Source organism: Tenrec ecaudatus, chromosome 11, assembly GCF_050624435.1.
Source record: "Tenrec ecaudatus isolate mTenEca1 chromosome 11, mTenEca1.hap1, whole genome shotgun sequence".
Taxonomy (NCBI): Eukaryota; Metazoa; Chordata; class Mammalia; order Afrosoricida; family Tenrecidae; genus Tenrec; species Tenrec ecaudatus.
The window spans coordinates 16,740,424-16,763,085 of record NC_134540.1 but is presented as its reverse complement, the minus strand read 5'-3'; the positions used below and the strand labels follow the sequence as shown (position 1 = coordinate 16,763,085).

Genomic DNA, 22,662 nt, shown 5'->3' with positions numbered 1-22,662 from the left:
ATCAAACCATTGAGTCGCAGGTCTTCCTCTGTGTCACTGCCCTCTACTTCACCCAGCATGACGTCCTCTCCAGGGACTGGGCTTTCCTGTCAACATGTCCAAAGTAAATGAGACAAAGTTTTGTCATCCTTGCTTCTAAGGGCAGCATTCTGGTTATCCTTCTTTCAATACAGATCATTTGTCTCCAAAAATATCACCCAAAGTGAAAATGATTTCAATTGTGACTACAGAATACAAATGTTTTATGTAAATTATGCGGTTTGGGATAGATTGATGTACCAAATCTGAGGGAGTAATACTTGTGTGAGATTTCAGGCACTGTCATATTGAATGGAGTAAGGAGAAAGACGTTATATTATGTTCTAATTAAACCAAACTATATTAATTTAAACTGAAGCAATAATTTCAGGGCTGTGAAAGAGTGATATTTTGATCTGTCTATGACTTTCTTCTCTATTCATTATAACTGTAAAAAAACAGATATTCTAGTTGCCAAAATTAAATAGAACTGTTACGTAGAATGTTGAAGGTAGAATTCCACTAGAGATAGGAAGAATGATAAATCACAGCAGCATTCATGAATAATTTTGGAGTAACATTCAATCGAGATGCAAGAAAATTTGGTGACAACTTCTCCTAAATGATTTTTTAAGTTACTGTGACTATCAATGAAACATTGTCTACACATAATATAAATCTATCAATAAAGTCATGGGTTTATCATGGGCGAACAGCTAAAGATCTATGTAATGGTTAACATCGACAGCAATCAAAACCATCCAACCTAATGATCAAATGTTATGCATTACCAACAACATAAATGGTAGTTACCTTTACAAATGCAACAATTTTCAAGGAGATTGTTGCTAAATACAAGGAGTTCATCACAAAATCCATTAGATTCCACCAATCATGGATGTAATCTTGGAGTCCACCATCCCACATTTGCTTAATTTCTCCCCATATAAAACCTGCAATCATAGAAAGATTCATTGTAAGCATGACTTTATCATTGGATAACTAAAGAAATGCAGAGATACAATTCGGTAAGGACAGAACCTTAAAGCTGTGAGTTAGTCTAGTTGTAATGTATTTATTTGATGGGTGAAAATGTTGAGCCCTAGTTTGAGTGTTCAGCTTTCATCGGAAAGATCTCCGTGAAGTACAGAGGAAGCTTTGGGAGCAAATTCACATTCTTTTATCTGTTTGAAATTTATATAAGATTGAAAGATTGCATTTAATGATAATGTCCTTAGAACTATATTTCTGTCTTGAAAAATGTTCCATGTTCTCATAAACATGATTTTGAGACTTTCCCCCACTCCAAGTCAAAATGGCTCAAAGGCTCCATCCAACACAGTGTATGTAGTGATCGTGATTGGCTTTGGCAATTGTGCATTGTACCTGTACCTCTTTGAGCTGTCAAAGGGCTGATTGCAGCTCTGGGGAGAAGATGGTTATAACATTCACCACAATGTATTTAAAACTCTTAAATCAAGCAACCGAGCACCAGTAGTGGAGTGGGTTCTGGGCTAGGCTGTTAGTCTCAAGTTCAGTGGTTCATACCCACTGTCCGCTCCACAGAAGGAAACTGAGACTGCCTGCTCCTCCAAAGATGTACAGTTTCAGACATCCGAAACGGCAAAAGGCAATATCCAGAGGAAATATAAAACCTTTTTCCTTGGGAATGGTCACATTTTAATAGAATGTGGTTTTTTTTCAAATTCTATGAAATAATAAAATATTGATTTATCTCCAAAATCTTCTATTTTTATACATCTCTTTTTACTGCCAGTGATCAAAAGAGAGATATTGAAGTATCTGAGGAGCAGGACATATTAAAAGTATGAGTATAATACTGTAGCAATTGATGAGATGCTTTTCACGGTGATACCTGATGGGTCACGTAAGCCTAGAGCAGAGTTCCACCTGCAGAGGATGTAGAAAGTTAGAAAAAAGTATTGCCTCCACAGTTAAAATGAGAAAGTTGGAAGTACAAAATCCGATTACCTATTTTTTCTAGAGTTCACTGGAGGTCTGAAATCACAGGGAAACTATCCAAATGCCATGGAAAGGGGTCTCTCAAGGGATGCCATGTGAACATTAGCTCACTAGTGGTGGAGAGCAAGAGTCAGGGACATTGGCACCACAAAAAAAGGAGTAAGAAGGATTCTCTAAGATCTTTAAACTAAAATAAATGCCAGAAACTTAAGTGTGGGTTAGCATGGCAGGAGTGAACGTCACTGACCGCATCTATTGCTTAAGAGAAAGCAGATGGCTCAAACCATGCCTGTGGGAACCTCACACAGCTCGTCTCCCCGAGGGTCCTCTCCTCTAAAAACCAAAGAATTTAGTCCTATGGGAGAAACAGGAAATAGTCCTTAGCCGTGTCTTTCTACCACTATCAGAGATTCCCTAATATGGCAGAGTAGGACCTTGATTCTGCACGTGATCTCTAAAGATTGGCAATTCTTGCTGCTGCAGCAGCAGCAAAAGAGCTGGGAACCACTTCTAAGTTCTGTCCCCAAGACCCATGCAGAGAAGGTCTGCCGAACTCTGACCCTGGAACAGGACCTCGCCGTTCTTCATTATGAGGCTAACAAGCACCAGGTAAGAAGCAGCATGTGCCCATCACTGGAAGAGAGACAGGAATGTAAACAGAGCCATACGTGTAAAGAGGAGGCTAAACATCGTAGGTGGGATCATTGAGAAAATCCTCCTTCACACTTCCTACCCAGGCAGAAGCATATGGTACACTAGGGCTCACTGTACCAACAATACCTAAATTCAGCTGAGCTCCTGACTACACGATATCAACCCCCTAGGCTTATGCATCTCTGTGTCCAGGTGTACATGAAAATGGATAGGCATCGTTTCCTTACCTTACAGCTACACATAAAGAGAGGAACAGGCAAATCATTGCCAAGAGGCACCTCATTCAATAGCACTAGACTTAGAGATCTCCCATGTGTGTGTCTACTATCAGAGAAGAAACTAATATAAGAGTACTTACGGTGAAAAATATAACAAATCTGCAGGAACAAATGACTAAATTGATCAGATACTGAACCTGTGCAAGTGAGTAGAGCAGAAATGCATAGAGCATAAATTATGGTAACAGAGATGAACAATGATTATGGCTAGAGTACTCTGAAAATAATCAAGGGAAAGGTCAGTGAACTGGTAGGTTGACTGGTCCCTAATAAAAAAGTACACGAGAAAAAGTCTCTATGTCCTCACTTCTAAAAAACATTCGTGCTGTGCTTTTTCAAAGATAGATCTGTTTGCTTTTCTGGCAGTCTATGCTCATTGCTATTGAGTCAGTGTCGACATATAGTGAGCCCCTGTGGGTTTCCAAGTAGGAGCCCAGGTAGTGGAGTGGTGGAGTGCTGACCATTCAATTGGCATGGTTGGCAGTTTGAAACCACCCGCAGCTCCAAGGGAAAAAGATGGTCTCAGAAGCCCACAGGGAGGGTCACTGTGAGTCAGCATTGATTTGATGGTAGTGAGTTGGATTCCGGTAGTCTGCAGTATATGAAATATCCTTTGCCAGGTCAATAGAACAAAGTGTTCTTGCGTTCAGGGAGCACTTGAGTAGAGGCCCAATGTCCATCTGCTACCTTAATACCTTAATACTAAACCAATAAATATATGCACATAGATCTATTTCCCCAATGTCACATAGAAATATATTTGCATATGCATATGCCTGTATTTAGACCTCTATAAATGCCCTTTTGCCTCTTAGTTCTTTCCTCTATTTCCTTTTACTTTACTCTTGTCCCACTATCAGGTTCAGCCTTCATTTGAGTTTCAATAATTCCTCTGGGTTATATTGTCCTTGATCAAGCCCTACCATGCCTCCTACACCCTCCTCGCCATCAATTTTAGATCATTTGTTGTTCCCTTGTACTTGAGTTTGTTAACACCCACTTCTTTTCCCCGGCCTCCCCATCTCCCATGTCCCGCCAGACCCATTGGTCCTATTGTTTTCTCCTCCAGAATGTTTATCCTACCTAGCTTATCTAGATAGACAGGCAGAGATAATAATATGCCCAAAAACAGAAACAAAAGAAAACAAAACACCACCACCACCACCAACAAAAACCTGGCATTCCATTATGCTCACATTCCTGACACGATTGCTGAAGACAAAGCAGGTGCATAAGCAAATATGGTGAAGAAAGATTATGGTGCCTGGCTATCAACAAATATAGTGTCTGTGGTCTTAAAAGCATGAAGATAAACAAGTAACATCTAGCTTCGAAACAACAAAGCCCACATGGAAGAAGCACACCAACCTGTGTGATCACGAGGTGTTGATAGGATCAGGTATCAGGCATCAAAGACTCAGAACAAAAAAATCATATCATTGTGAATGAGGGGGAGGGCAGAGTGGAGGCCCAAAGGCCATCTGTAGGCAACTGGACATTCCCTTCTGGAAGGGGGAGGAGATGAGCCAGTTAAGGGTGCAATATAGCACTGATGAAACATAAAGCTTTCCTCTAGTTATTTAATGCTTCCTCCCCCACCACTAACATGATCCCAATTCTACCTTACAAATATGGCTAGACCAGAGCATATATATGGGTATATATAAGAGCTGGGAGCACAGGGAATCCAGGACAGATAAACCTCTCAGGACCAATATTGAGAATAGCCCAAGCAGGAAGGAAAGGGGAAGGTGTGGGGAAATAAGGGGAACCGATCACAATGATCTACCTATAACCCCCCTCCCAGGGGGACGAACAACAGAAAAGTGGGTGAAGGGAGACTTAAGTCAGTGTGAGACATGAAAAAAAAAATAATTTATATATTATCAAGGGACCATGAGGGAGTGAGGGAAACAATGAGAAGTTGATACCAAGGGCTTAAGTAGAAAGTAAAGGTTTTGAAAATGAAGATGGCAACAAATGTACAAATGTGCTTGACATGATGGATGGGTGTATGGATTGTGATAAGAGTTGTAGGAGCCCCCAATAAAATGATTTTTTAAAAAAGAGAGAGAGAAATATCCTTTGCCAACACTATTATCCAAATTCACTATTATCCATCAATTCTTCCTCTTCAGTCCTTTGCATGCATATGAGGCAAGTAAACATTTTATGGCTTCAGGCAGCATAGCTTTTCTTCATTGCAATGTCTCATCTTTAGTTTTCAACACTGGAAAGAGATCTTTTAAGGATATTTGCTCAATGCAATGTGTTGTTTGAGTTTCTGATGGCTGCTTCCATGGACATTGATTAGGGGTCCAAGTGGAAAGAAATCTGTGGCAACTTCCATCTTCTTTCCATTCATCATATTATTTCTCACTGATCAAGTGGATTTTCTGTTTTCTTTATGTGGGGGGCTGGTAGTTCATACAGAAGGCTATAGTAGCAGTTGATCTTCATTGGCCAGGGCTTCAAGATCTCTTCATGTTAAGCGAGCAAGTTTGTGTGGTTTGCATATTTCCGGTTGTCTTCCTCTGATTTCGATGCTAGATTCTTAATCATATCATGCAGCATCTTATATAGCATACAGATTAAATGACTATAGTGAAAGGACACAACCCTGGCTCACACATTTCCTGAGTTTAAGCCCTGCAGTATTCCCTTGCTCTGTTTGGATGACTGCCTCTTGTACAGGTTCTTCAAGACCATGTGAAGTGTCCTGGATTTCCCATTCTTCACAGTGCTACCCATCATTTGTTAATGTCCACACAATTGAATGCCTTTGTAGAGTTAATGTGACAAGATCATAGCCAAGCATCTCCCTTGCGATTTTACGCTTTCAGCCAAGATCCATCGTGTACCAGCAAATTATTCTGTATTCTAGATCTAGTTTGGCTTGAATTTCTGGCAATTGTCATTTTGGGATTATCTTCAGCAAAATATTATGCAGGTGCTCAACTGATAATACAGTCCAAGAATTTCCACTTTCTGTTACATCACCATTTTTTCCAATGGGGATGTATATGGATCTCTTCTAGTCAGTTAGCCAGGTGACTACCTTCCAAATTGCATGGTGCCCATCAGTGAAGGACAGATTGAGAAACAATATCTTTACACTTTGATGTTTTTGTTTAACACAGGTTTTTGTGAATTTTTAGCAATATTCTTTGACTTATCCTGGTACATAATTTTTATATTTTAATGTATTCTTTTGTATAATCTATCCAAAAGAATGCATAGCTCATATACAGTTTAGATATAGATATTGCTGTTATGGGGCTCAGTGAGTCAGTTCCGACTCATAGCTACCCAAGCCCTACATCATCCCCACAATTGTGCTTAGTTTTGAGCCCATTGTTGCAGCCACCATGTCAGTCCATCTTGTCCAGGGCTTTCCCTTTTTTTGCTTCCCCTCTATTTTACCAAGTGTGATATTTTCCCCCAGGGACGGGTATCTCCTGAGTACATTCCAAAGTAGATGAGCCAGTCTTGCCCGCCTTACTTCTGAGGAGCATTCTGGTTGTACTTCTGCGAAGGCAGGTGTGCTTGCTCTTTTGCCAGTCTGTGGTACTTCCAATATTCTTCTCTAATACTGCAAGTCAGGTGCATCAATTGCATCAATCTTTCTTCAGTCTGCCTTATTTAATGTCCAGGTTTCACGTGCATATGTAGCAATTAAAAATAATAGGGCTTGGGTCGGGTACACTTTAGTCCTAAAGCCTCCTTCCTTTTCCACACTTTAAAAAGGGCTGTAGAGTAGATGTACCCAATGCAATGCATTCTTTAATTTCTTGATTGCTGCTTCCATGAGCATTGATTGTGGATCCAAGCAAGATAAAATCCTTGACAATTTAAATCTTTTCTCTGTGTGTCAAAATGTCACTTGTGGTCTAGTAGTGAGGGCTTTGTATTTCTTTTGAGTCGTAATCCACATTGAAGGCTTCAATCCTTTATCTTCATCAGTAAGTGCTTCAATTTCTCCTCCCTTTCAGCAAGCAAGGTTGTGTCTGCATACCCCTGGTTGTTAACAAACCATCCTCCAATCTTGCTACATCCTCCTCCATATAATCCAGCGTCTCTGATTATTTGTTCTGCATACAGATTGAATGAGTACGGTGATAGGGTACATCCCTGATTCACATCTTTCCTGATTTTAAACCATGCAGCATTTCCTTGTTCTGTTCACACAACTGCCCATTGAGCCATGCACAGATTCGGTATATGGCACGAGGAAGAGTTGTGGAATTTCCATTCTTCTCAAGACTATTTTCCAGAGTTTACTATGACCCGCACCACTGAATGCTTTTGCATACTCAATAACACACAAGCGAACACCTTTCTCGTAGTCTCTGCTTTTAGCCAGCTCTCTCTGACCTCAACAATGATGTCTTTTGTTCCAAGTTCTCTTCTGAATCCAGCTTGAACCAATGGTAACTTCCTGTCAATGTATTGCTAGAACCATTGTTGGATAATCTTTAGCAAAATGTTACTCTGAATGTAATAGTAATGATATTGTTCTATAATTTGAGAATTCTGCTAGGCCATATTTCTTTGGAAAGGGTACAAATATGTATCTCTTCCAGTCAGTTAGTTGGCCAAAGGTCTGTTTTACCAATTCCCAAGTGTAAGAGGATTGAGGGCTTCCAGGGTCTCATTGGCTTGTTCAAACATTTCAAATGGTATTCTATCAATTCCAGGCAACTTGTTTTCATTAATGCTTTCACTGCAGCTTGACTTTCTGCCTTCAGCACCACTAGTTGCTGATCACATGCTACCTCTTGAAATGGTAGAATGTTAACTAGTTCTTTTTGGTACAGTGTCTCTTTTGTACTCTATTTTCTCTTGATGCTTTCTGTATTAGTCGATATTTTGCCTGTAGAATCATTTAATATTGCAACTCAAGGCTTGAATTTTTCTGGAGTCTGTTCAATTTAAGCGATGTTGAGCATGTTCTTCCATTGTGGTTGTCCAACTCTAGGTCTTTGCGCATGTATCACACAGTTTGACGTTGTCTTCTCAAGCTGCTCTTTAAAATTTTGGTTAAGCTCTTTGACTTTATGATGTTTTCCATTTATATTAGCTACTGTATAATTAAGATTTCGTTTCAGAGTCTTCTGGCATCACTTTGATCTTTTCCTTCTTCCATGGATTTTTAATAACCTGTCGCTTTTTTCTTGTAAGATGTTCATATGTTCTGTCATTGTTGTTCCATACATCAGCTCTCTTCTTGGGATATTCTCCAAATTTCTGATATTGAATTGTAACCTCTTAACTTTCCTAATAAGTTTTCAACTTTCCTGAGCACTGAGTGTGAGTTCTGTGTGGTCATTGCAGTGGCTTATCAAACCCAGTGAAGGAGTAGTGAGTCTTGGGAAAGATGCTTGGTGGCACACTTGGTCAGGGAGGAGAGTGGGTAGACACATGTCTGGCCTCCATTTCATAGGAACTGGTCAAGGAGTGATAAATGATTATGAGTCGTCCCCTCTCTCCTTGAGGAGCTGGAGGAAATCAGATACAACCCCTACTCCATATTTATAGTTGCTAACTAAAGGGTCCGTGGTTCTAACCCAGTAGCTGCTCTGGGGGAAAAAGTTGTGACAGTCAGTTCCTATAAATATTTACATCCTTCAAACCCCTAATGAATACTTTTGGTGTGTCTAGAGGTCACTGTTAGTCAGTCAAATCAATGGCAGTAGATTGTTTATTATATAGGTGAGGGCTTCAAAAATTTCATGGAAATAATGAAGTTAAGAGACCACGGAATTTTTCTATGAACTTTCTAAAGCCTCCTTATATATACGCACACACACATGTACATGTTTTTAAAGTTCATGGAAAAAGTAATTATTCTTTAATTCTATCTTCCAAAATCTTTTTGAAACTCCCCAATATGCATACATAAGAAAGACAGATTATATAATGTATGGTATTATACACACACACAAGCTTATCTTTAGAAATAGCTGCAATGAATAATAAAACGAATATTTAAATTTTTTTCTCACTTTGAATTTTTCTAAAAGGTAAGTAAGAAGCAAGCAAAATAGTAATATATTCTGGGTTTGTAACAAATGCAAAAGTAAAATGCAGTATATTATCACGATATGGGAGAGAGGAATTTAAAGCATACTACTGTAATGACCTTGCACTACAAATAAAGCAGAATAACATTTAAAGTTAGACTGTGACAAATTAAAGTTTATATTATAAATACTAGCATAGCCTTTTAAAACTTTATAAATAGAAAGCCAGCAAAAGGAATAAGTATGACATTATAAAAATACCAATTAAGCCAAGAACAGGAAGAGAAAAGTATAACCAAGATGTATAATCAAACAGGATAAACAATTATAATCTCTTCATTTTAAACTCACCAATATCAATCATTACACTGAGTGAAAGTAATCTGTGGCCTAAATACACTTAAGAAGCAGACTTGGTCATGTAGGGTAAAAACACAATACAACTAATTATATGCCATGATTGCTTATTAAAAGCAGAGGGATAAAGAGATATACCATTAAACTCAAATGAAAAGAAATTATAATGTCTGTCTTAGATTTCAGAAGAAGGATACCTGAATAGGGATTAATACATCAACTGACCAAGAAGATAGAACAATGGTAGATGTGCAAGCAGCTAACAAAAGAATCTTATAAAGCATGATGTAATAATTATTAAAACTTAAATAAGACATGAATACACACACAATTTCATTGGGAGATTTCAGCATTCTTCTCTCTATTATCAATAGGACCAATTGACTGAAGTATAAGGATAGAGAATACCTGAACCCCACCATCAATCAAACTGGTAATATTACAATACTCTTGTCATTTAAAAAATCATTTTATTGGGGTTCATACAACTCTTATCTTTTTAAGTGTACATGGAATATTTACCCAGAAAAATCCTCTAGTGGGCCATAAAGTATAACCAATTGTAACTCTAACAACTGAAATAACACAATGTGTTATTTCTTGATCTCAGAGAAATAAACAACAGATTAAAAATGACACATATATGAAAATTCCACAGAGATTTGAAATTAAACAAAATGCTTCTAGCAAATCTTGAATCAGAGGGGAATTCGTGAGAAGTCTTATGAAATAATTTAAAAAATAACATTAATAAACATTTAACCAGACTAATCAAGAGAAAGGATAGAGGCTATAAATGATCAGTATCGGAAATGAAAGCATGAACACCAACGTGAATCTCACATAGTATTTTCAGTTGCTGAATATGCATGTGGAAGTTGGACATTGAATAAGGAAGACGGAAGGAAATTGATGTACACTTTGTTCTAATAAACCGGCATTCTTTGATGCTCACCTTCCCAACAATATCGCCAAAGACAACATGGGTACATAAGTAAATGTGGTGAAGAAAGCTGATGGTGCGCAGCTATTAAAAATGGTGTCTTGGGTCTCAAAGGCTTGAAGTTAAACAAGCGGCCATCTAGCAGAGAAGCAACAAAGCCCACATGGAAGAAGCACACCAGCCTGTGTGATCACAAGGTGTTGACGGGATCAAGTATCAGGCATCAGAAGCCCCAAAACAAACAATCATATCGATGTGAATGAGGGGGTCGGGGTGGAGACCCAGAGTCCATCTGTAGAAAATTGGGCATCCCCTTACAGAAGAGTCACAAGAAAGGGATGAGTCAGCCAGGGTGCAGTATAACACCCACAAAACACATAACATTCCTCTAGTTCTCTAATGCTTCCTCCCTCCCCATTCACTATCATGACCCCAGTTCCACCTTAAAAATCCAACTGGACCAGAGCATGTACAGTGGTACAGATAAGAGCTCTTGACACACAGAATACAGGATAGATGCACCCCTCAGGTACAGGAATGGGAGTAACGATACCATGAGGGTAAGGGGAAGGTGGGGGAAGAAACCTGGAACCAATCACAATGGTTGAAGTGTTACCTCACTCCGCCCAGGGATATGAACAACAGAAATGTGGATGAAATGAGACAGCAGATGGTGTAAGATATGAAAATAATAATAATTTATCAATTATCAAGGGTAGGTGAGGGAGTGGAAAAAAAGAGGAGCTGATACCAAGGGCTTAAGTAGACAGAAAAGGTTTTGAAAAAGATGATGGCAACATATGTACAAATGTGCTTGATACAATTAATGTATGGATTGTTACAAGAGCTGTAAGAGCTCCCAATAAAATGATTTATTAAAAAAAATAAGTGGAAGAAGAACAAACAAATCTGTCTTGGAAGAAATAGAGCCAGAATACTCCTTAGAGGCAAGGATGTCAGTGTTTCATCTCACATACTTTGGACAGCTATCAGGAGATGCTCGTCCCTGGAGAAGACCATCAAGCTTGGTCAAGTGGAGGGGCAGTGAAAAAGAAGGCGGCCTTCTACAAGATGGAGGTACACAGTAGCCTCAACAATGGGTCAAACATTGGTCTAATTGTGAGGATGGCACAGGACCAGACCACACTCTCAGTGTTTAGTTCTGCTGTCTATAGGGCCTCTATCAGTCTGATCCAACTTGATGGCATCTAACAACTAAAGCTGCAGATCCAAAATCTCATGGCCATCAAGTGAATTGCTACTCAGCACTCCCCGACAAGACAGAGGAGAGCCACTGATTTGGCTTTCTGAGATATAGAATCCTCACAGGAGTCGATGAGCAGGTCAGTATGTAAACCCCTACTGCTGTGTAGCTTTACCAATGGATGGTCCGCGTGTAACAGCGTTTAGGGGCTTTTATTTATTTTATGTTTTATAATTTAATTTATTTTTTGATGTTGGGAGTATATCCAGCAAAATATACACTAATTCAACTCTTTCTGCATATACAATTCAGTTCCATCGATAGTCCTCCCTCATTAACATCAACTCCCTGTTCAGATGTCTAGCTGCTATTTTGAGTGGTTGCTGCCAGTCTCATCTCATATAGGGGGACCTTCAAAGAGCACCAGGCTCAAGATCGGTAGGCTTCACGAGCCAAGCTAAAATGTTGTTCGATTTTAAGACTGCTTTCGGTGATGTTTTGGCCTTCCTGGCTTCCCAACGTCTGGATTTTGCAAGAATTAGAGAATCTTTTCTGCATCTTGCTCCATTGGAAGAGGAGTCGTTCCTGAGAGCATTGATCAAAATATCCCATAATGGCACCCGGGCAGCATCCAGGTTGGATCTCATGGCAAAGAAGGCAGACATTCATGGAAACAAGTCGCCACGCATGCCATGTCCTCTCCGTGCTCCTAATTCTCCACTTCCCTCTGTTGCTTCAGTTCAGTAGAGACCAATTGTGCTCTGGACGGCTGCTCACAAGTTTTTATGGGGGGCCCTTTTTGTTTTAACTACAAGATTTGAGTACCATTTTCTGTAACTCAAATCTCTGTGTACCTGTGTGAGAGCTGTTGATTTTTACTTGGTATGAGCATGTTAATGAAACACCACATCTCACCACTTCTGGAAACACTTCTGATGGTTTGAATGACTAAGCCATTAGAAAAATTAGAGGCTGCCATCGACTGATGGAAAAGCACATTCACCTAGTAAACGGTTCATACTAACTAAAAGCCCACAGAGAACAAAGCTCAAGGGAGCGTCTGTCACACACTGTTTGTCCTGTTCTCACAATGGGAACATTTCAAAATTGCTCGCTCTTGTTTATAACACAGATGCCATGGTTTATCAGAGTCCTCTGGAGGCCTAATTATAAGCCTTCATGCCAAGCCTGTGGGGGCCAACAAAAGAAAGATCACAGTGCAAATGAGTCAGAGAACTTCCTTTTGAAAACATTTGCAGATGCTTGGAAGTTTTTACTATTTCCTCCCCTACCTTTCTCGTACCAGTGTTTACTCCGGGCTATTTCCGTTCTCTATTCTAGTGTCATGTGACGTTCCCTGGGAGAAAGAAGGGATGTTGGTTTGTAGCTAGTCACCAAACTCCACATTTATCAGGCCTCCAGGCAAACTGAGCTCCATCTTGCTCTTTCTTCCGGGCAGTATTTACACGAAGGATCAACAGTCCCAAACAAAAGGCAAATCACCTTTCCGCCCACAGTAACCTCCAATGGTCTGTTATTTCTGTCCACAGACTTGTCAGGGTATCTGCTCTTATAAGTTCCTTAGACCAAGGAGTACTACCCCATGGCATAGAATCCATGAAAAAATTAAGAGCGAAATGAAATTTTCCCTGCTGGATCAAGGGCGGGATGTCGCCCAAAAAAGTCTACTTCAGTGCAGAAACAAACCTAAATGTAGGCATTATGTTTTGCTGAGGGTCGGATTTCGCTGTGCAGGGGTGGCGCTCAGAGGCAAGCTTCTGTTGCCTCAGTATTGCCGTCAGAACCCCCGCTCTTCCAAGAGAACACAGAGAGACTTCGGTGGCTCAGTGGTCACAAGGTGAGTCTTTAACAGCAAGGAGGCAGTTGGGAACGACCAGCTGTTCCGGGAAGAACTATAAGGGTTTCTACTCCGATGACGATTTACAATCTCAGAAACCCACAGGGGCAGTTCCACCCTGTCCTGTAGGGTGCCCATGAGGCAACATCGGCTAAGTGGCCATGAGAGTCATCAGACTCCTGAGAGTGGAGGAGGAGCAGGCAGAGAGTCCAGGGGTTGGGTCAGGGCAGTGTCTGTGCTGCGCAAGAGCTCGACCCACCCCGAGGAAATCATTTGCGAACTCCTGGTCATGTTTGTAGCAAGGCGCATTTCATATCCCAATTGGCCAGGGCAGTTGTTCTGGCCATGGCCTTGCTTCTCCCTCCCTGAGTCTAGCATAGTAGGGGACAGAGAGATGTCATGGGGCTGAGAGGTACGGGCAGCCATGGACAGCCAGATCTCCTGTCACATGGTCTGGTGAGGATGTATGGCATTATTGGAGAGCAGGTGCCCATTACAGTGAGTAGCTGGGAGTCAGGCACCTCCCAGGATTCAAAAAGTCTGCCTGCCAGCGTCTCAGGAGCCTAGTAGGGCACAAGCTCTGGTTACTGCATTTGAACAAGATTGCAAGATGCCAGCCACATGGCATCTTCGAATCATAGAACTGTGCCATGCAGAGGCACCTAAAGAACACCAGGCCTCCCTTGGCAGCACCAGCCCATCTATGTCTTCTGTGCTGAATTACCAGGCACGCAGAGCCCGGACAATGAGGCTAGAGCTGTCCCAGCCTCTTTGCTAATATCAATGGCTCGCTTTCTGGATCCTTCCTCTAGCCAGTTGCAAACAAAGGATGTAGAGTGTAAGAAGTCTGTGTCCACTGATGGAGTTGAAATTTGGCCAATGCCAGATTCTTTGAGCCAGGACTCAGGTCTTTGTTGGGAAGAAGAGAGCTAGTCACAGAATTTATTACGGCTACGAACTGCCTTGAACACATGGGGTAAAGTAGACCTCGGTCCATAGAGTTTTCTTCACTATAAAGTTTAAAAGCAAATCACCAACCATTTTTTTTAGCAGAATCACTGGGTGGGTTGAAAAAGGGAATGCTTTGGGTAGGATTTGATTGCAAACTGCTTGAGTCACCTAGCAATTTTAAACAGATGTGAGGATTTAAAAGGAAGACTTTAAAATGGAAGTGAGCCTACATTTAATATATCAAAAGTTTCAGGATATTGATGATTTGTATTAGGGATATCACTATGAGGCAGAGAAACAATATTCTATATAAGGAAATTAGGGATAGGGGTAGTAAAAATTTTCTTAAATGTCTAGAGAGAGTAGAGACTCCTTAATAAAACTATTAAATGAAGAGGAAATTTGTGTGGAACTTATAGCCTTCATAATTGATTCTCAACTTTTCATGTCCAAAGACTCTTGAAATTGGTCAACATAGGAGGGAATGGATGAACCTGAAGTTTTCATAAAAATGCTAAGCGATTACAATTCTAGTCAGCAAACCACAGTTCAAGAAATACTGACTTAAAATAACAGTGAAAGGTTATATACATTTAGTTTGAATATGTTAAAAGCCTTTAACTTTTCTATGATTTTAACACCACACTTCTAACATTGAAAGGAAAACAGTAGGAGTCTGCAGTTAAAGAAGTACATGTTTTTGAAGTATTCCCACCCCTCTAGACAGCATATTAACTTTAGATTAAGACACAGATTGAAGAACTTGAGAATTCTAGATGACCAGATAGGTAATTATCTAAATAGAGCTACTTGCAAATCACATAAGAAGTCAATGCACCCGCATTTTTAAAAATAGAACTTCAGTTTAATTTGAAACTTACCATGAAAATTAAAACAATAAATGTGTATGTATATAATGAAATAATGAAAAAATATTTCTTCAAGTCTTTGCTCAAAAGTTACTTTCTCAATAATCAGTAGTCGTTAGACAACATCTAGGTCTGGATGAGACCTGATCCAGGTCTCTGCCTTCTATTAGACTTACTGAGGCCTCTCTCCAGTTTGAATGGCCATTGTTGATGGATCTATGGTGTTTGCCCTAGTCTTGTATAGTTATCTGGTATATGAAGACAGAAGGAAATATGAATATAGTAACGGGGTTTATGATTACCTGAGGACACAGAAGGAGAGAGAGGGGGAGATAAACAAAGAAATAAATAAAATTTAAATGTCTTGCTCTTGCTCAGCAGACTTGCCCAATGCTCTACGCTTAATTTCTTGACCGCTGCTTCCAAGAGCACTGACTGTGGATCCAAGCCAGATCAAAGTCTTGACCACTTCAATCTTTTTTACACTTATCACGTTGTTGTCTCTTGGCATAGTTGTGGGGATTTGGGTTTTCTTTACATTGAGTTGCAACCCATAACTCATCTAAAATCTTCAATCTGTGGTTTTCTCTTGGTCAATACTTATTTTTGTCTGTTTCTCCTGTCTTCCCTTGAACTGCCTCACTCATGTTTCCAAGTGTTCATTCCGGGCTGGTGAAGCTCACTTTTGTTTCTCAGATATGTACTGGATTTCCGTGGCTTTAAGCAGTTAATTTTACCCCCAAGAAAGAATCTACTCAAAACTTAGAGGTACACAGTCAACGATCTAAATTTATGTATGTTAGCAGTTTAGATTCCCAATAGATGAAAGGGTTTCTAAAAGTTCATGGAAAATTTTTACTCCTTTAGATTTTTCCATGATCATTTGGATTCCACTGCCACTGAATCAAAGCCAACTCACAGTACCCTGTAGGACAGGGTAGAACTTCCCTTGTGGACTTCTGAGGTCTTCGCTCTTTATGGGATACGAAGACCCTGTCTTCCTCCCAAAGAGCAACTGGTACTTTCAAACTGCCCGTCTTCTGGATTCAGCCCTATGCGTAGCTAGCACACCATTGGGACCTCTCATATTAGCCTTAGTAAAATCCTAACGCTAGTCTGAGCACACTCCCCATCCCCCCAAATAAACAACCAAAGAATGAGGAGCATATGTTACGCTTCAATGACTAGCTGTTTTTCTTGACAATTAAAATCTGCTGTTCAAATTAAGAAATGGATGCCCAGTAATTGTGTGGAGTGTCTCTGTACGTCTGTCATCAGTGTACTGCGGTGGTTGGAACCAAGTGCCAAAAGGAAAGGGCAGAGAAAGGTATTAGGCCTGTTCCCCATAATCACAAGATTCTCTTGTCGCTATTTGAGGCGACAGACAGTGTTCCTCCTCCGTCCTACCAAGGGCTTGGGATTCAGAAAGGCAGGCATCCAGGCAATTTGTTGTTTAGGCTCAAGAGGAACACTTAAAGCTTTAGTATTTTAATGTTTTAGGGGAAAAGGAGTAAGAAAGGAAGGACGGATGGAATCACCATTTTTCTTTGCATCTTCAATTTTTCGGGTCTTGTTGGAAATTTCCAGATTTCTTGATATGAATTTTAAAAATATAACCTTAATCATGTAAAAATATATGGCTTAAGAACTATGTGTCACAGGCAAGATGTGTCATCTGTATATTATGAGCAGTATTTAGGCTATGCTGAGGAAATGACTGGAAGCTATTTTTAACAGAGATCAATTGCTTCCTATGATACATCTTTCCCACAGTTCACCCTTATCCTCATCCTGCTTATATATAGAGATTTGAGTACAGTTTAATTTGGACCTTCTTAGGTGCACACATAATTATTTTTCCACAGGGAACAAATATATTCTAATTTATTAATGTGATAGATGTCATTAAAGGTCTACTTTCATTAAATTATCATTAATTTAATAATTGCTGATAAGCTGTTTTGATCCATCTTCCCTTTGATATTTCTTATATATGTACTTTTCCTAGGAAGAAATGCTATGGTATAGTCTTCTTGTTATAATTGCGTTTATCTTAGAATCTAAGGAAAATCCACACAGGTTTTGCGGTGGGTATACCAGAAAACTGGATGTCAAGACTTTTAGTTTGATTTTTTTTATATTTCGATCTGCATTCTCATCAGAGATAAAGAACCTTTGCTTTGGATAAAACTGCTGCTGTTGGTTAGATACATCCCACAACCTGTGTTATACATGTAACAGTCTAGCTTTAGTTTGTAAATTTTTCAAAAGTGAATTTCTTTGGATTATTTTTAGATTTACAAGGAAACTCAGCATTCGTTCAGTTCCTAAACCTAGTATTTATTATGGAAAAGCTGAACCCTGAATAAGCCAGGAGACTCGGGGTCAAGGGCAAAGCAGGAGACACCGCTGTGTCTTCTCAGTGTCATTTTTTTCTATATGCATTTGAAAAGTCTAAATGCTTGGACAGAGATGTGAGAATTCTTGCTTGTTTACTTTTTATACTGTTTTACATTTAACTCGAGTTTAAGTGGATAATTTTGCAGTTTGCGAAACATATCATTATCTGTCTATATACTGAATATATATTCAAAGTACCATGAACTGCCAAAAAAAAATAGGTCTGTCTTGGAAATATAGCCCATTTCTTGCTAGATGCAAAGATGGTGACACTTTGTCTCACATCCTTTGGGCATGCTATCAGGAGAAACCAATCCCTGGAGAGGGACGTCATGCTTGACAAAGTAGAGGGGCAGGGACTAGAGGATGGCCCTGCACCAGACGGACTGACGCAGTGGCTGCAACAAAGGGCTCCCACTGGCTCAGTTGGGAGGATGGTGCAGAATTGGACAATGTTTCATTCTGTTGTTGTACATAGGGTCATTGTGAGTAGGAACGGACTCCAGGGCACCTAACAACAACAACAACAACAAGATTCGTGTATAAGGAGTCCTGAGTGGTAAAAAGGGTTAATGAGCGTGGCTGTTAGTAGACATGTTGGGAGATTACCAGTCATTGGAAAGCTTATGGGACACAATTCTACTGTGACAGACTTTGGACCAGCATGAGCTGTTGCCAGCTCCATGGCAAGTAGCTAGTTTTTGCTATCTGTCTAGAATCTACCTACGGATAGAGTTCTGGTTATACCTTGTGACAAGACACGCACAAACCTCAATTTGGTCCCTTTTAGATTTCCTTGTCTAAATGCTGGAGTTCACCCTGGTAGCAAATATCTACGGAAACATCTCTTGAAGCTGATGCATGGGAGAAAAGAAGGGTAGATAACTTTTAATATAGTCATATCTGGATGAAGAAGTATTTAAACAGTCTTTGTAAAACGGTGAATCCCTATTTATCTATGACAACAAGTGGCGTCACATGCAAATCAATGTAGACGGGTTTCTAAAGACCTAAGACACAATAGGCTACAACTTAAGGAGCCGATAAAATGTCTAACTTCAACCCAAACTGTAATACAATGTAGCATAATTGTATTGTAACGGAAGAATTATTCTGTGTTACACAAAATTCACCAGATATCTAAGTCTGCAGTGTTGAATATAGTTCTTATTGCTGAAACACAGCAAAGTATATAATACGAAGGGCTTTAAAAACTTTGTGGAAAAATTTCTTTACCTGTTGGTTCTATTTTTCTACAAGCTTTTTGAAGTACTTTCATATACGAGAGGATACCCCCAAAAAGAAATGGAATTTTTCCCCCAAGCAATGTATTTAAATTTTTAAACAAAACAACCTTACCACCTTCAAGGTACTCTCCAATACACTTAATACATTTGTCAAATACGTGATTCATTCTTGCAAACATTTTTCAAACTCATCTGTTTGGATGGCTGACAGCACCTCCTTCATTTTTTTCTTACCCTCTTCTATGTCATCAAATCGCCGTCCTTTCATGTTCTGCTTAATTTCTGGAAACAAAAAGGAGTCTCACAGAGTGAGAGTATCATGCCGTTTTTTGCCAAAAACTAGTGCGCTGAGATCGCTTGAGCAGATGCACTGTCGTGGTGGCAAAACCAGTCCCCATCTGCCACAAATCAGGCCTTTTTTGTCGCACACTGTTACCCTATCTTTTCAGAACCTCTACACAGAAAGCTTCAGTCTGACCTGGTGGAAGGACCTCCAACTGCACTGTGAGGGGACATTTTCATCCATTTGGAAGTTGACAGACATCCAGAACAAGGTTTGGCATCAATCGACAGCTCACCTGTTTTGAAATGAGGAAACCACCTGTACCCTTGCGTTTTCCCCATAGCGCTGTTCTTGTCAGCTGTGTTCAACATCACTTTCTGCAGCATTCTTCCAGGGTATGAAACAACATTTCACAGTCGCATGCTGTTCTCTTAGATCGGCCATCACAAAATATGAGATTGGCGTATGTACCCACCTATGTTTCTACCGCCCTCCATAGCTTTGCTTCCTAGAACTTTCCTCCTCAAGTCCTGCCTCAACGCAAGAACACTTGTTCTAACAGCCTGGCATTCTGTGATGGCTCACCCTCCTGGCACGATTGCTGAAGACAAAGCAGGTACACAAACAAATGTAGTGATGGTGCCCAGCTATCAAAAGATATATTGTCTGGGGTCCTAAAGGCCTGAAGTTAAAAAAATGGTCATCTAGCAGGGAAGCAACAAGTCGACATAGCAGAAGAACACCAGTCTGTGCGATCATGAGGTGTTGACCGGATTGGGTAACAGGCATCAGAAGACCCCAAACAAACAAACAAAACTATATTGTTGAGAATGAGGGGTTGCAGCATAGATCCAAAACCCATCTGTAGATAATGGGACATCCCCTCACAGAAGGCTCACACGGAAGGGATGAGTCAACCAGGGTACAGTATCAACGATGAAACACAATATTCTTCTGGTTCCTCGAGGTTTCTCACTCCCCACTGTCACGGCCCCAGGCCTGCCTTTCACTGCAGCGAGACCAGAGCCTGTGCACAGGTAGAGATAAGAGATAAGAGCTTATGACACGTGGAATGAATCTAGGAACAGGAATGGGAGTAGTGATATGAGAAGTGTAGGGTAAGGTGGAGAGAGGAGGGAGGAAGAGGAATGGATCACATTGTTCAACACATAACCACCACCACCACCCCACTGCCCAGGGGAATGAACAACAGAAACCATGGGGGTTAGGGAAGGGAGACAGCTGTTGGTGTAAAATATGAAAATAGTAATCATTTATAATTTACCAAGGGGTCATGAGGATACGAAGGAAGAGGGAGGGAAAAAAGAGGAACTGCTATCAAGGGCTCAAATAGAAAGTAAATGTTTAGAAAATACTGATGGCAACATAGGTACAAATATGGAAAGCTCATGAACTCAGATCATGCCTTTGTCTATATTACACTTTTTTTAGTAAAAAGGTTAAAATGTTCTTATTCTGATGTTATCATACAACCCCTTTTTGACCAAGAAAATGCCACAAATTTCTGCTGCCTTAATAATAGTGACACACTGCAGCACAGGATGAAGGGCTCAGGGGCCCCGTAAAGATCATCTACCCCACTCCCTCTCATCTTAGAAATGAAGACATTGAAATACTGAGAGCTTTCATTGTCTCTTACTGGTGGAACCTGGGTATGAATTCAATTGCAGTGAGCTTTCCGTCACTCCAATGTCATAGACTAAGCCTATCCAATTTAATTGTGGATTTTGTACATCACTTTGAAGTTTGACATGAGATGAAGAATTCCCCAGACCTGATGAACAATACAATGTCTTGAGAGATCTGGTTGATGCGCGAACAATATGATTCTCAAGGCCTATTATTTAAACAAGAACTTTCTTGACATGTACTTTTTTATTTATTCTGGGCAAGCTCTTTTTATTTGAAAAGTTCACACCTAAATTAACTCTCTCAGGCCAGGGAATGTTTTCTTTAGCATATATTACACTCAGTTGGAATTCTAATTCACACAATTAAATTGCATTTTGAGAACTTTGGCTGTGATTTGGAAGTGAGCTATGCTCATCAGTTTTCATGGAATATTCTGTATCAAGGTTGCCAGTGGCAGGTTTAGTTGTCTAAGTCATTATAAAACTTGAGCATCCACTTTTTATACCACACTCTAGTTTGTGACATTATCTCTTTATTTCTTACTGAGCTCCTCCAATAGAATTTAAGTTTCATGAGAACAAAACTTTTAGTTTCTTTTATTTTTTAAAATCTCTATTGCCCTAAATCTGAGGGAACATACTGAGAAGGTTCACTAAATTTTTACTGATTGCAGAAAGACTGTAATGCACTTGTTTATATGACTCTATACAACTTTATAGTATAGTAGTCCTTTTTGAAATTAAATGTTCCTTAGTTCCCTTAGGATACCAGGTTTTGAACATTCAATGTTGTTAATGAGAATCTATAGACGATTCTGTACAAATCTTTCCAAAGATATCTTCTACAGAGAAGAAAATAGCTTTATGTGAGGTTATTTGATTTTAATCACGACAAGCCAGGTGATTTCACCCTTCATGTTAACAGCTGTGTCATTGATTTACTTGGAAGGCCATTTACAGGTGACCCAGTTCTTTCATATAACTTAAGCATGCTCATATTTACTACACTTCTGATCAATGAGTGCTTTATTTTAAAGTTCCCTCAAGAAAGTAATGTTTTCTTTGTTCAGTGATATGCATGAAGCATTTTCAATCTTCTCCCTACAATCATGTTATTATTGTCAGTACTTAGATTGTTTATAATCTTTGTCACTGAAAAGTGGATCTATCTCAGACTTGTTGCTGATGTTTAGTGCTGGTGAGTCGGTTCTGACCCAGAGCAACCCTTTGTACATCAGGACGAACCACTGCCTGGTCCAGTGCCATCCTCACATTGTCCTGTATTTGGGCCCAGTGTTCAGCCACTATGTCAGCCCATCTTGCCAAGAGTCCTCCTCCTTTTCGCTTCTCAACTTCACCAAGCATGACGTTCTCCTCTTGGGACTGGTCTCTCCTGGTAAAATGCCCAAAGTTCTTTATTGATCCTGCAAAGGCACTTGACAGTGAGGATTAATACAAACTATGGATAACCTTGAGGAGAATGCAAATTCCTAGGCTCATTCAGAACCTACATGTGGATCAGGAGGCAGTTGTGCTAACCGAACAACGGAAAACTGCACGGCTTAAATGAGGTAAGGTTTGAGTCAGGGCTGGATCCTCTCGACATACTTAAATCTCATATTTAATAGTCTCTTTTCACTGCCCTGACCTCATTGATAGACGCTCCTACAGTTTTGTAATTAACCCAAATTAAACAGCTCAGATTGTGGATAATAAAATTTGTGACATATTATCTAAAAACTAACTAATACGATAAATGTGACATTAGAGAGCTAAATCAAGAAACTGTGATTTCTCAGTGAACCAAAGCAGAAGAGGGGAAAGAAACTTAAAATGGAAATTTCAACCAGGGTGACAAAAAATAAGAACAATGCAAAACAAAGATTTCACTTGTTATTTTTAAGTTTTTCTATCTTACCACCATTTTCTGCAGATCCAAATA

At 39.9% G+C, this 22,662-nt stretch overlaps 1 protein-coding gene across 6 annotated transcripts in view; it reads right to left on the bottom strand.

Annotated features, from left to right (window-relative positions):
- TRPC4 (transient receptor potential cation channel subfamily C member 4) overlaps positions 1-22,662 on the bottom strand; it is a 161,689-nt gene that overhangs the window by 44,584 nt on the left and 94,443 nt on the right. For all 6 annotated transcript variants that reach the window (XM_075563603.1, XM_075563604.1, XM_075563605.1 and 3 more), the window contains one exon: positions 832-971. In XM_075563603.1, the coding sequence (XP_075419718.1) occupies positions 832-971 (140 nt within the window). The remainder of the gene's footprint in view (positions 1-831; positions 972-22,662) is intronic.